At 37.0% G+C, this 12,724-nt stretch overlaps 1 protein-coding gene across 2 annotated transcripts in view; it reads right to left on the bottom strand.

The window, feature by feature from the left end:
* The window catches only part of dennd1b (DENN/MADD domain containing 1B), a 91,529-nt gene that overhangs the window by 48,466 nt on the left and 30,339 nt on the right, over window positions 1-12,724 (bottom strand). For both annotated transcript variants that reach the window (XM_082139828.1, XM_082139829.1), the window contains exons 4-6: window positions 8,574-8,623; window positions 7,697-7,816; window positions 2,395-2,464 (exon numbers count right to left, since the gene is read on the bottom strand). In XM_082139828.1, the coding sequence (XP_081995954.1) occupies window positions 2,395-2,464; window positions 7,697-7,816; window positions 8,574-8,623 (240 nt within the window). The remainder of the gene's footprint in view (window positions 1-2,394; window positions 2,465-7,696; window positions 7,817-8,573; window positions 8,624-12,724) is intronic.

The raw sequence follows: 12,724 nt of genomic DNA, 5'->3' as shown, positions 1-12,724 counted from the left end.
CTTTCATGAAACCAATCTTACATAAATTGCTGCATTTACTGCAAATTTCTGTGCAAATTCGTAAAAACGTTCTTATATAAATTGTCGCATTTAATGCAAATTTCTGTCTAAATTGTACATAAAACTTATATTTAAAATTTAAATGTAAAACTTTCATGAGACCCCTCTTACATAAATTGCAGTCTGTGCAAATAATTTGTAAAAACATTATAATATAAATTGTTGCATTTAATGCTTTTTTTGTCTAAAATGTACACAAAAAATAATTTTCATTTAAAAATGTGTAAATCTTTCATGAAACCATTCTTACATTAATTGCTGCATTTACTGCAAATTTCTGTGCAAATTCGTAAAGATGTTCTTATATAAATTGTCATATTTAATGAAAATTTCTGTCTAAATTGTACATAAAAACTATTTAAAATGTATGAGTAAATCTTTCATGAAACCATTCTTACATAAATTGTTGCATTTAGAGCAAATGTCTGTGCAAATCATTTGTAAAAACGGTTCTTATATAAATTGTTGCATTTACTGCATAAATAGTACATAAACAATTTTTCACATAAAATTGTCACACACAATGAAAATGTGTGTATATATTTCCTAAAACTATTCTTGCCTAAATTGTCGCATTTAATGCAAATTTCTGCGCAAATTGTTCGTAAAATCATTTTGAAATAAATTGTTGCACTGATGAACAATACGCTATGTGTACTGCTTAAAAATATTTTCTCTATTTTTTTTTTTTACTTTTGTTTGTGTTTGCATTATGTGTACTGTGTTTATTTGTATTAAGTACTTATTTGTACAGGCAGCACCTTTTTCCCCCCAAAAGAAAACATTCTGAATTGCATCCATTCAATCTGTGAAGCCAAAGGTCTTTGAAAGTTGCACTAAATAAGAAAATCTGCAAAATGCCTTAAATTTTAAAAAAGAATGCACTTTACATAATGAACAAACGAGAATGAGAGGAAACACTTTTCTTTGGGGTTTAAAAAAGAAAAGAAAAAAAAAGTGCAATGGGTCGATGACACAGAGCATCTCACGGCTTAATTCCTGACCCCTGTGAGTCCCAGTGTACTTAGCCCATGATTTGTTTGTGTAGCGGAGGCTTGGTCTTCTTCACTTCTCTTTCAGCGGCTCCGTTACACATAACTGAATGATAAGAGACTGATAGAGAAACGCTGAGCACTTCAGTTACTCGCTGGCTCCACACAAACTCTGTTTTTCATTTGATGTTAGCTTAATATTTTCCTCCCCTTTTCCTAATTCAAACTTTTCTTCGTCTCTTACTGCTGTGAAACTTTCAGAAAGGGAGAGAAAAAAAAAAAACGATTTGGCACAGTGTATTTCCTGACAATTTGTTTTCCCGTATATCATAAGGACTGACTTCCTGTTCGATGCTCGGTCTGTTAAATGTCAACAACACTGCAAAGCAAAGCGCAACCAACCAACTGTGCCTGTTTCGCTGAGATGGATTATAGATGACGTTTTTCTTTCTCCTTTGTCTTTGCACAAAAAAAAAACAAAAAAACACTCAAGTTTTGCTTTGCAGTGGCACTTTTGGCTCACAAGCTGGATGGCAGGAACGTGGGTAATTTCGATGCTGTTTGTGACATTAGCAGTTTGCTCAATAGGGGGGCCGGCTAGGCGCAATCAGCCACATGAAAAAGCGGCCTCACAGAGGAAACATTTTTTTACAGTTACAAATGTTTACAGTTCAGCATTACTAAACTTTCAGATACTGTTTGATCTGTTTACATTCTGAAATTTTAACGAGAGACTGAAGACATCTCTTTACTTACCTAAGAGAGATTATATATATATATATATATATATATATATATATATATATATATATATATATCTATATATACACACATATATACATATATATATATATATATACATACATACATATACATATATACATATACATAAAATGTAAAATGACATTTAATGTGAGTTTTTATGTAAATATATTTCATAAAACCATTCTTATGTATTAAAACTTTGCTAACTTTTTTCCCTTACCTTTTTGCTCAAGTCTTCCCTTACCTTATCTAATGTTTTGATAAGTTTAAAAAAGTTTTCCAGTTTAATTCAATTGCATTAAATGTGATAATGTGTAAATTTGTTCATTAAACCATTCTCAAATGATCACATTTAATGTGAATTTCATAAAGTTACAGTGAAGTTGAATTTTTCTCATTTGAAGACAGGTTGAAGACTTTGCGTTTTAAAGTAAGTCTGTAGTTAAAAATGCGAATTCATATATCAACTTTCTTGATGAACAATTTTTCATAAATTATCAGATTTAATGCAACAACAAAAACAACGCAATCCTGCGTATTGTTATAGTGTTGAAGTTGGAGATTTCCATTAACTTACCTGGTTTTTTGATAAGTAGTCTGCAAAGGTATTTAGCAGCTTATAGTAAATCTCAAACCATGGGAGATAGCTGTCAAAAAAAAAAAGGAAAAACATACATTACACAAATATTACAGAATACTATATGAGAAAAAGTTATAAACATCACTGTAGCCCCACTCAAAAGCGCGTCTCTAATTTTCCGAAATCAGCCGATTCTTCCTCACCTTCACTTTTAACCTGGCAGGCTTCACTACATGTCTACACCAGACACGACAAAGCGACCATTGCAAATCCATTTGTTCTTCATGTCAGAAGCGCGAGGAGTACAAGTACGTCAGAATTAGAACGGGGGAATCAGTTTATTGTCAGGGATTTGTCGCGTTGCGCCGCGTCCAGTGTAGACAGCATCACAGATTATAATGGGTTCTTAGAACACAATATGCAAAAAGTGCTACTGGGGTATACAGTCAGTATCTCGGTTCTCTTTGGATGGGGGATAGTTCAACTTGCAAAAATCATAAGAGGCCAAGGCACTCAGCCTTTGATAATTTAGAAAAAAAAAAATACAAAAAGCATTTTATTTATTCATGACTATAACATTTTAAAACATACACATATATCCGCACACCAATGCATAGCGGCTACAACGCCCTCATCAGGGTGTGATAACATAACACACTCAGAGTCCTTTAACTGCAAACAATTAGTCGGATGACATAGCACACCTGATAAGGATTTTCTCTAGGGGAAATTTAAATCTTAAACAATATCGAGAGAATCCATAAATTCAAAACACATTTAAATCAAATTCAATGTAGTCCCAATACACCAGCGATCTATAACATCATATATATATATACAGACTTCCTTTAGCATTTTCAGCTAAAGTTAACCTTATCATCACATTCTTGGTACTCGCTGACACTTGCATTTTAAACATTCCAACCACGGAGTGGGCTAAATAAAAGTATTTGGTTTCTTCAACAAAAACATGACTGGACCACTGTAGCCTGTAATAAACCAGGGATGGGATGGTTTACAAGCATGCTGCGCCCAGATGCACAACCTGAACCTCATTGTCGTACATTAAGTCACTACATATGTCACTACTCTGCTTTTTTTTCTTCTTCTTCAAAATTAATTCCCCAGCAGGAGTAAAAAAAAAATTTGTTTTAAAATTCACACCTTATCAATGTGTATTAACTAATCGCACAATGACTAGCCAAGAGTATCTGCAACATTGTGTGTGTTGCAGCCTGACAGAATCTTGGCAAAGTTGACAGGCCTTTAAAGATGGAACGCGGCCAATGTGTTGTTTTGGCTTGAAGGTTGCAAGAACACACACACCATTTATTTTGTTATGCAATCTAGTGAAAAAATGCGGCCTGCTAGCGGGCTCTGACTTTTCCTTTACCGGTATGTGGGTGTGATTACAACATGCATTTCGACTCAGTCTGAAATCTCACACTTAACCAAGAGCGATTACATCAGCTATTCTTTTCAAACGCAGAGCTTTGACTTTTGTTTGTCGCTACTGCTTGATTGCTTTAATTGGCTACAATGTAGGTAAAGAAGAAGCTTGAATTAATGGATGACTGGGAATGCGGTACTTTTTGAAGAAGAAAAAGCAAAAAAGGTTTCATATCGCCTGATCTCAGCTGACCCACAGAGCACGCAGTGACTTGATTAGAGATTATTTTTTTTTCCCTTTTTATCCTTCCATGGGTCAGTGAGCTCTCCAGCAGACTGGAATTAACAGACAACAAAAAACACAACTAAGTGTATCTAATGCAAATTTTCATATTGCCGAATGCGTAGAAAGGGGCCAGTGGCACGCCGTTCCCAGGGACGTGCGCTCAAGCGTGAGAGTTTCAAGTCTGGGTGACCATTAACCTAAAACAATCATCTCTTAACATGCCAATATTTTGACGTGCATGACAATGTTCGCAAACCAGGTCACACTATTCTAAATTAAATGTGTCTATGCAAATCGCGAAAAATGATCCATGGCCTGGATTGCGGTGTGTTTTGGTTAGCATGACGCGTTGTTTGAAAGATCGTAATTGACCGACACCTTGCTCAAGCTGCATTGCACAACAAAGAAAAAAATCATTATCTCTCTCTTGCTCACTCTTTGTTTAAAATGTGAGGCTCCTGGATGCTAATCCTTCATTTTTCACATGTGAAGGGGATTTAAACGGGAGCCTATCCTTGTCAGAAAAGCACGGCAGGCCTTGGAGAACACAAACACTCATTATACTCTTAAATGAGAGCATGTAAATCTTTTGTATTAAAGTCAAATAAATCACTGCTCCATAAGCAGCAGACTTGCGCTTATGAAGATATCCAGGGAGGAATACCTTTCACAAAATTCTGGATTCAATTTTTATTTTCAGTCATTAAGCAGAAGCACTCCATTTTGCTTTTGTTTTAACTTTTTTTTTTTTTTTTTTAAATAGGCTGAGGGGAGCACGGCACCCCAGCCCAATCTCTTCACAGCTAGTAAGTAAAAATGTGTTTGTATTCGGCAAATCCTCTGATAAAGGAACATTCATCATGCTGAACTGTGCTGAGACGAGCCAATCTCAACGGCCCTTTTAGGTTCTCTAGCGCCGTGTGTACTTGGAGAGTAAACCAACTTATCTGTGGCTTACTGGCAATCCCTAACAAACTCGAGCTCCTTGCTTCCACAGCCAGAAGCATCAGATAAGCTTGAGCAAATGGTTTGATAGCTGGAAAAAAGAGAGACAGAAACTGACCACCAATGAATGAGAGAATGTGTAGGTCATGACACGGTTAGAAAAGATAAATTTGTATTTTCAAGAATTAAGTGTGAGCTACTTAAGTACTTCTACTGAGCTGAAACTTAAATAAAACCCTGCAACTGCACTGTAAAAAATTATATGATTAATAAGTTATGACCACATATAATTTTTACATTACTTTAGCTCATCAAAATAAGTTATACAAGATTCAACTCGTTTTTTTTAAAGTCAGTTTAATGTAATTTAAGTTGAAATGTACTTAAAAACTTAAGGCAGCAACTTTTTTTTTACAGTTTGCTAGACAAAAGTTCTTTTTAAAAACCAAAAAATCTAAGACCACACTGAAAATCTATATCTATATCTATATAGATATCTATCTATATATATCTATATATATCTATATATATATATATATATATATATATAGTATAAAAACTTAAAATATTAACTATTCTGTACTATTTCTAGTGAAAAAGGGAAATCAAATCATTAATTTTTCATTTGAACTTCTGAAAACAAATTACTTCCATTATTCATTAATAACAATAAACAATTTTTTTCTCACTAGTGGTCTCAGACTTTAGAATCCCACTATAAATCAATCTAAACTCATTTTATGCATTTATGAACTTTTACACTGCATGCATGGTCTTTGGTTTGTCTTGTACGCCTGTTCGATCTAATCGGCCCTTAAATCAACAAGCGTCCTAAATCATCAGAGGTATTTAGGAGCTTTAAAATCAAGTCAGCTTGCACCTTGTATCCTTCCCAGGATGAGATATGATTACACCCTGACTTTTCCTGAGTTTTATGTTCAGCTAAGGAAAAGAAATATTCCTAAATGACTACTAACTGAAGAAAACTTCTGCCGTCTGAGGAAGACGCCAAGTCGGGTCCCAGCCATCAAATAAAACCGGCGAGAGAGAGAGAGAGAGAGAGAGAGAGAGAGAGAGGGTCTATTTCATCTGGGGTCTAGCAGATGTCCGAAGGCTATGTGCTCAGAGTGTCCGAGGGCCGAATGGGCAGAGAGGGTGGGGTCAAACGGAACGCTTGTGTTTTTGAAGTGGTTTGGCCCCAAGGAACCCTGGCCTATTTGGCCTGGGCTAAACCTGCAAAGCTACAAAGGGCTGTCCACATAAAACTGTCCCTCTCATTAGGCAACTTCCTTGTGTAAGCTTAGGTGACAATTTTATGGTCCCAGCACTTCAACAATCACAAGGACACAAACTGTTTTAATTACTTTTCTTTTATATTCTGGTGGAGAGTGTAAATGTGTGTGAATAAGAAAAAGTGTTACCTTACAAAAATCTAAAATTGTATATTCGAAACAATTATTTATATATCAGTTTTTATAAAAAGTTCAACATATACATATACACACATATACACACACATATATATATATATATACATATACACACACATATATAAATATATATATATATATATATATACATATACATACACACACACATACATACACACACACACACATAAGTCTGTACTGTATAGACTAAGACTGTACGTCAATACATATACATAGTTTCAAATGTTATATATAAAACATTTGAAACTATCTAAATAAAATCTAAATAAAAAGGGGGTAGAAAAACAAAACTTTCTTTAGGTCTTCTGTCACGTTTCTCCAAGTTATTTCCAAATCGATGACAAACAATAGAAGTCTTGGGTCTTAATGAAAAAAAAATGAACAAACCGTTCAAATCCATTTCTTATGAATGAAGGAAGCCATGCAAACTACTCAGAATGCATAATGAATTTTATACATCATATGTCAAATGAATTAGCATGTAAAACTCAGTGAAAGGGACAGGGGAGACTCTTGCTAATTGGCAGCAGGGCTTTATGCATAATTATTGGTGAACCGTCTCCGGCATGCCTCTGTGCCTGAATAACGAGTGGAGAGAGAGAAACACACACACACACACACACACACACAAAACAAAGGCCATCCTGGCTGGGACGGGAGGAGGAGATATCTCGACAGCAGCTCATCATGACGATGATAAACCTGCGATTGTCCATCAATACCGTGTAGACGGAGAGGGAAAAAATGTGATATGTCCCAGTTGAGCTGCTCTGAATTACTAAATGACTTTGTATTATTAAATACACTGGTTTAGCGTTTATGTAACAGTAACAGTCTTCTATCTGCTGCTTTCCATTCTCAATGGAACGGTTCAGACTGAAACTATGAAAGCATATTATGATCTAAAAATACAATATTTTTATCCGTGTTTATTATTATTTCATAAAAGTGAATTATTGTTGGTTTCAAATCCCTTTATTTCAGAATCTATAATTCATCTGGAATTGGTTTCCCTTAAACAGGAAAATGGACACATGGAATTTTTTTTTAAAAATGGCCTAATGAATCGATATGATACATCAAACTATAAATCCAAAATATATTATTAATAATAAAAACAGACAGCAAATGTTCAAAATTCTAAACTAATTATGCATTTTAAAAGTAAAAAAAAAGTGCATAAATAAACAAACAATCCGTTCTGACATTAGTAATAATAATCTCTTACCTGAGCAAACAGATGCAGACCCTGCAGCCGGACGTCAGCCGACAGAAACCGAACCTCTGCTTGCTCTCAATGTCTGTGAGCACAAATGTGAAGTTCTGGCCCACCTGAGTCTGGGACACTCTTCAGTCCACCACAAAGAGAGGAAAAAACAAGTTTGACATTAATCTTTTATCAAACTGTTCACTTGAATTATAATTGATGGAACTGTCCGAGAATTAACCAGCGACTGTAACTTTTATCATTATCATAATCCTAAAAGAGCAAAATTCACTCATATCTGATGTAAAGTATCAGAAAAGCTATTAAAAAAAAAACCTCACATTAACAAAAACTTGCAGTGAACATTCTACATGCATTCACTAATTTCATATCCATTTGGCAGCAGAAATATTGTATCACATTTAAGGTTGTAAGAACTACACAAATGGTGACAGTGTATTTTATCTCCACTAGATGGCAGCAAGAAAGCTTCAGCTGGAAGGAAGTACTCATTCAGCACACCAATTATACAATGGCACTTTCCATTTTTCATTTCCAAGAGCAAACAAGCCAACACACACACACAGTGCTGTTTATTCAGGTGACGTGTCTAACATCATGCCAGTTAGGAGAGACATGCAAACACATTGTCTACTGGGGGGGGGGGGGGATCTTAATTTCTACTAAGGCGTTTTATTTCTCCGGACCTCTAAGTGAAGGGTCTGACATTAGAGACCAGTACTACTGGAACCAAAGGAGGTGTGCGGCTCCTCCCTGTGAGTCATTTACGACAGCCTCTTAAACATGTTTGAATGAGTGTTGTATAAACAAACATCCTAATTTTTCCCAATTCACACATCGATTGATTTCTTTTCTGGAAGCATGAGGGACGTCCTACCTTTCTACGTCAAATGGGAAACAGAACTTAGGCACTGTCTGCAGGACCTCCTGAAAAGAAACAAAAAGAGACATTATGCGTCATTCAAATCCTGTCAATTAATTTAAGGATAAGCCTTAATTATTGACTTAATGATAATGACATGACACGACATGATAAAGAGGATTATGTGACAAACAGAGATCGTGCCAGATCTTGAGGTTGCTAATGTGTTCTGAGTGTTTTAGTGCAATGCTAAAAGGTTGCATATTGCCAACTTCATGTCTCCATGATGTTCTGGTGTTCAGATACGGCTCTAATGTATGTCTAAAGAATTTTTCGCCAGTTTTTCGTCTGCCAGGCGAAAGTCATAAGTGCAATTGATTAGAAAAGTAAAAACACATTTTCTCAACAAACTGCATGGTTTGGAGTGCACACTGTGTTAATCGAATGAAACGGCTTAATTTGAAATATATATATTCTTTAAGCAGAACATTAACTGGCAAACAAACAAGCAAACAAATGTATTTACGTTTTTAGTGCATTGTTAAATGGTTGCTTGGTGGCTGCGTATCGTCTCAAGTCAAAAGAGCCCAACTCCACGTTTCTGCGATATTCTGCTCCATAGATACGATTCGAAAAGTGAAATCACGTCACTTTTTTTCTCAAACATACTCCTATAGGTGTAATCAGTTTCAAATAACTATTCATTAAGCAGAACAGTAGCTGGGAAACAAATGAGCAAATGAATGGATTTAAAGGGAAACGACACCAAGCTGACGTAAAGGGGAGGGCGTTCAGAGGATAAAATAATTAGCGGCCATTAGCTCATTGATCGTTTCGCTTGAGGTGTGGGGACGACGGAGTTGACGGCAGATTGTTGGAACAATGGCTGAGCAGCACTAGGGGTTCAGAGGAGGTGCGGAAAGGATAGGAGGGAGGGGGCAAAAGTAGGCCCAGCCTTTGGGGCTTTACCTTCCCGCACAGCCCCAGAGGGAGAGTCCTAGCACCAGCAGCATATGGATTTCCATAGCCATATGGGTTAGCCACGTCTGGCCAGTCCTGCACTGTAGACTAGCCATGGGGAACTGCCAGTGATCCCCTGCTCAAAGTATAACAAGCTGCGACCATTCAGATGAATGGTGCCGATGTTTTTTGGGGCAGCTGGGTAGTTCAAAAGCGGCTTCCATACCCGTACCTGCACTTTTAAACAAAATTAATCGTTCAACGTGCATGTATGTGCACCAGCCTGCGAGGGTGTCTGTTTTTATTTGCGTATATATGCATATGTGGCGCGGATGATGACTGGTTGCTGTTCTCGGTGGGAGGCGGTGGTGCTGATGGGGGAAGACAGAGTGAGAGAGTTAGTATGTGATACAGAGAGCGGCGAGGAGATTGAAGGCTCTGGCAGGCGAGAGAGGAACGTTGGCAGCGGCAGAAACATCCTCGCCGTGTCGTGGCGCGGCGGATGACTGTACGGCACTAAAGCTGTCACGCGAACGCAAGCCTGATGCTGCCGTATGTGACTGCTACTATCATTAACTCCTATAGGCGCTTCCCCCGAGTGTTTATGCCAAGCTGCGCCACGCTTTTGCAGAAGTGTATGCAAACGGATGCAACACAAATAAAATTGTCTCCTTCGCAGATGCAGAAGTTGTCGCCGGTCCCACACTGGCCTGCTTGACGCCAGTCAATGCTGGTCCCTGCTGTCAATCTGAGCTGTTAGACAGGAACTAGCGAATACAATTCATACTGTATATTATATTCAGACTAGACGAAAGACAATATTTTAGATGACATGCAGCTGAATTAATGCATTTATAATGCCATGTCAATTGAAACAATCTAAAGAATTAAATAAACAAAAAAAGCCATTATTAAGACCACAGAAACTTCAAAGCCTGCGCCTTTTTAACTCCTTTCATTAAATGTCAACATGAAATGGCGTTTGCAACAATTTTTACTTTCTAATTGTGACAATTTGTAAAAAAATAAATAAAATAAAATAAATAAATAATAATAATTCATAGGGAGAACTTGATAAGTGGTCTCGATATAATAGATGCTAAGAGGGAAAAAAAAAGATTTTTGTTTTTGTCCATTCAATGAGAGTCAATAGGGTCCAATCGTAAGTCATTCAGGTTTGGAACGAAGTAAATTATGACAAAATGTCAGTTTTTCGGTTGTGGAACAGGTTGTGGTGAAACATTACAAAGATATTTATTTGAACTCAAAGTAGCAGAAATGTGCATTAAAGTAAATTCTGATTGTATATTTACTTCAAGTGATTTTCGAACCCATTCATATCCATTAAACCTGAGCCACTTGGCTTCCGGCATCCCGAGTGAAATATTCTCACGATTCTCCTCAAGGTTTTAGTAGATCTAAATCTCTGTACGCATGTGCATTACACACCTCTTTCTCTCAGAGTTTTATTACTATTCATCCAGGTGATCGGGGGACTACACCAAAGCGTGCTCCGGGAGGAGAGTCAGATCGTGTGAAGAGGTGGAACGTGAGTTTCTATCGTTCCTGTTGTTTGGTTGTACTGTTTTCCCCTTTCTCTGCCTCCCTCCCAACCATTTTCCCAAGACAAAAGAATATAAAACAGCTAATGCATTTACAACTCACTGGAGGAGGCAGGGTGAACTCTGCAGGCTGCATTATTTATTTACTGTTGAGACAGGGATATCACTCAATGAGACAGCAGTCTCCATTCCCCCCTGGTCCCAATGCGGAGGCCTACAATCACAGCTTCTCTATCACTATCTCTCTCTCTCTCCTCCACCAGCAGCATTTATTACCACCCCACGCTACCGGGAGACACTACCGCTCCCTCCCTGAACTCCCTGCAGAGGAAGGGAGCTTCTGCTGGGCTAGATGGAAACAGAAGATCCACCACTGGCATCAGCAGATATCAGGGGGCTTCTGCATAATGACAACGTTCACACCTCAAGACAAAACTGCCCGATTCCAGTGGAATGGGTGCTCGAAATAGTGGAACCACAACTCATACGCAATCAGCGTCAATTAGTTGAGGATAGGGCTATACAACATTTGACTATAAGGGTGCTTTCAAAGCAGCAATTACTATAAACATGTTGTAGTTAGACTGATGTGTTATTTATAAAAAAAAAATAAAAAAAAATTCTAAATATGTATTTGGACTGGATAGGGTTTAAAAAGGCAGATTCGTTATGATTTTTGTGCATAACACTGTTATAATTTTTTTTTTTTTAAACGTAATTTGCAAAACTTAACGATGAACTATTTTTGATAATTGCGACATTTCTCGTAACAGCAACTTTTTCTCATTATTGTAACTTTTTCTTAATTGCAACTAAAATTTAGATAATTGTGACATTATTTTAAACAATTTTGGACAATTGCGACTATTTTGAATGACAATTGTAACATTCTTTTTATTGCCACAGCCACTTTATTAATTATAACCCTTTCACATAATGCAAATTTCTCATAATTGCAACTATATGTCTCATAATTGTAACATCTGCAACTATTTAAATTATTGCAACTGTATTTTGAACAGCAACTACTTCTCAACTTTATTTCTCGTAATTGCAATTTTTATGTAAATGCCACTTTTATCTAACAATTCCGACTATTTCTCATAACTGCAACTTAATGTCTATCAATTGCAACTTGTTGACACAATTGCAAATGTATTTCTTATTTTAAACTTTCTCTGACAATTCCGTAAATTTTTTGTACTCAGAAATGGGCTTCTATAAAAAAACAACAGATCTGTGTCACATCTGTAAGGAGAAAAAGAAATCAGATTCGGGCCACATTCAGCTGCAGCGTGAACCTAGCCAATGTTACTAGGTGATGTGAACGTTAGAGTTGAATATTTAGATGGGAACAGTAAGACCAGAATGGGAGGGAGGGAGAAAAAGAAAAGGGAGAGAGAGAAAGATGTTGTGAGTGGGAACTAAGCGGTGCACCGGATGAGCGAGTGAAAAGCATTTCTTCATTCTGTCAATACTGGGATGAAGGAGGGAGGGGGTGCGAGAGATATGTGGTGAGAAATAGAGGGAGAAAGAAAAGGAGAGAAAGAGGCAGAAGGAAGGTAAGGGAGAGAAAGCATGAGAACTGAGATATATAGACAGGCAGACAGGCAGGCAGGCAGACAGACCGACAGACGAAGATAG

Source organism: Leuciscus leuciscus (genome assembly GCF_965113295.1).
Source record: "Leuciscus leuciscus genome assembly, chromosome: 15".
Taxonomy (NCBI): Eukaryota; Metazoa; Chordata; class Actinopteri; order Cypriniformes; family Leuciscidae; genus Leuciscus; species Leuciscus leuciscus.
Note: the sequence above shows the minus strand (reverse complement) of the source record. Positions and strands in the feature narration are given on the sequence as shown.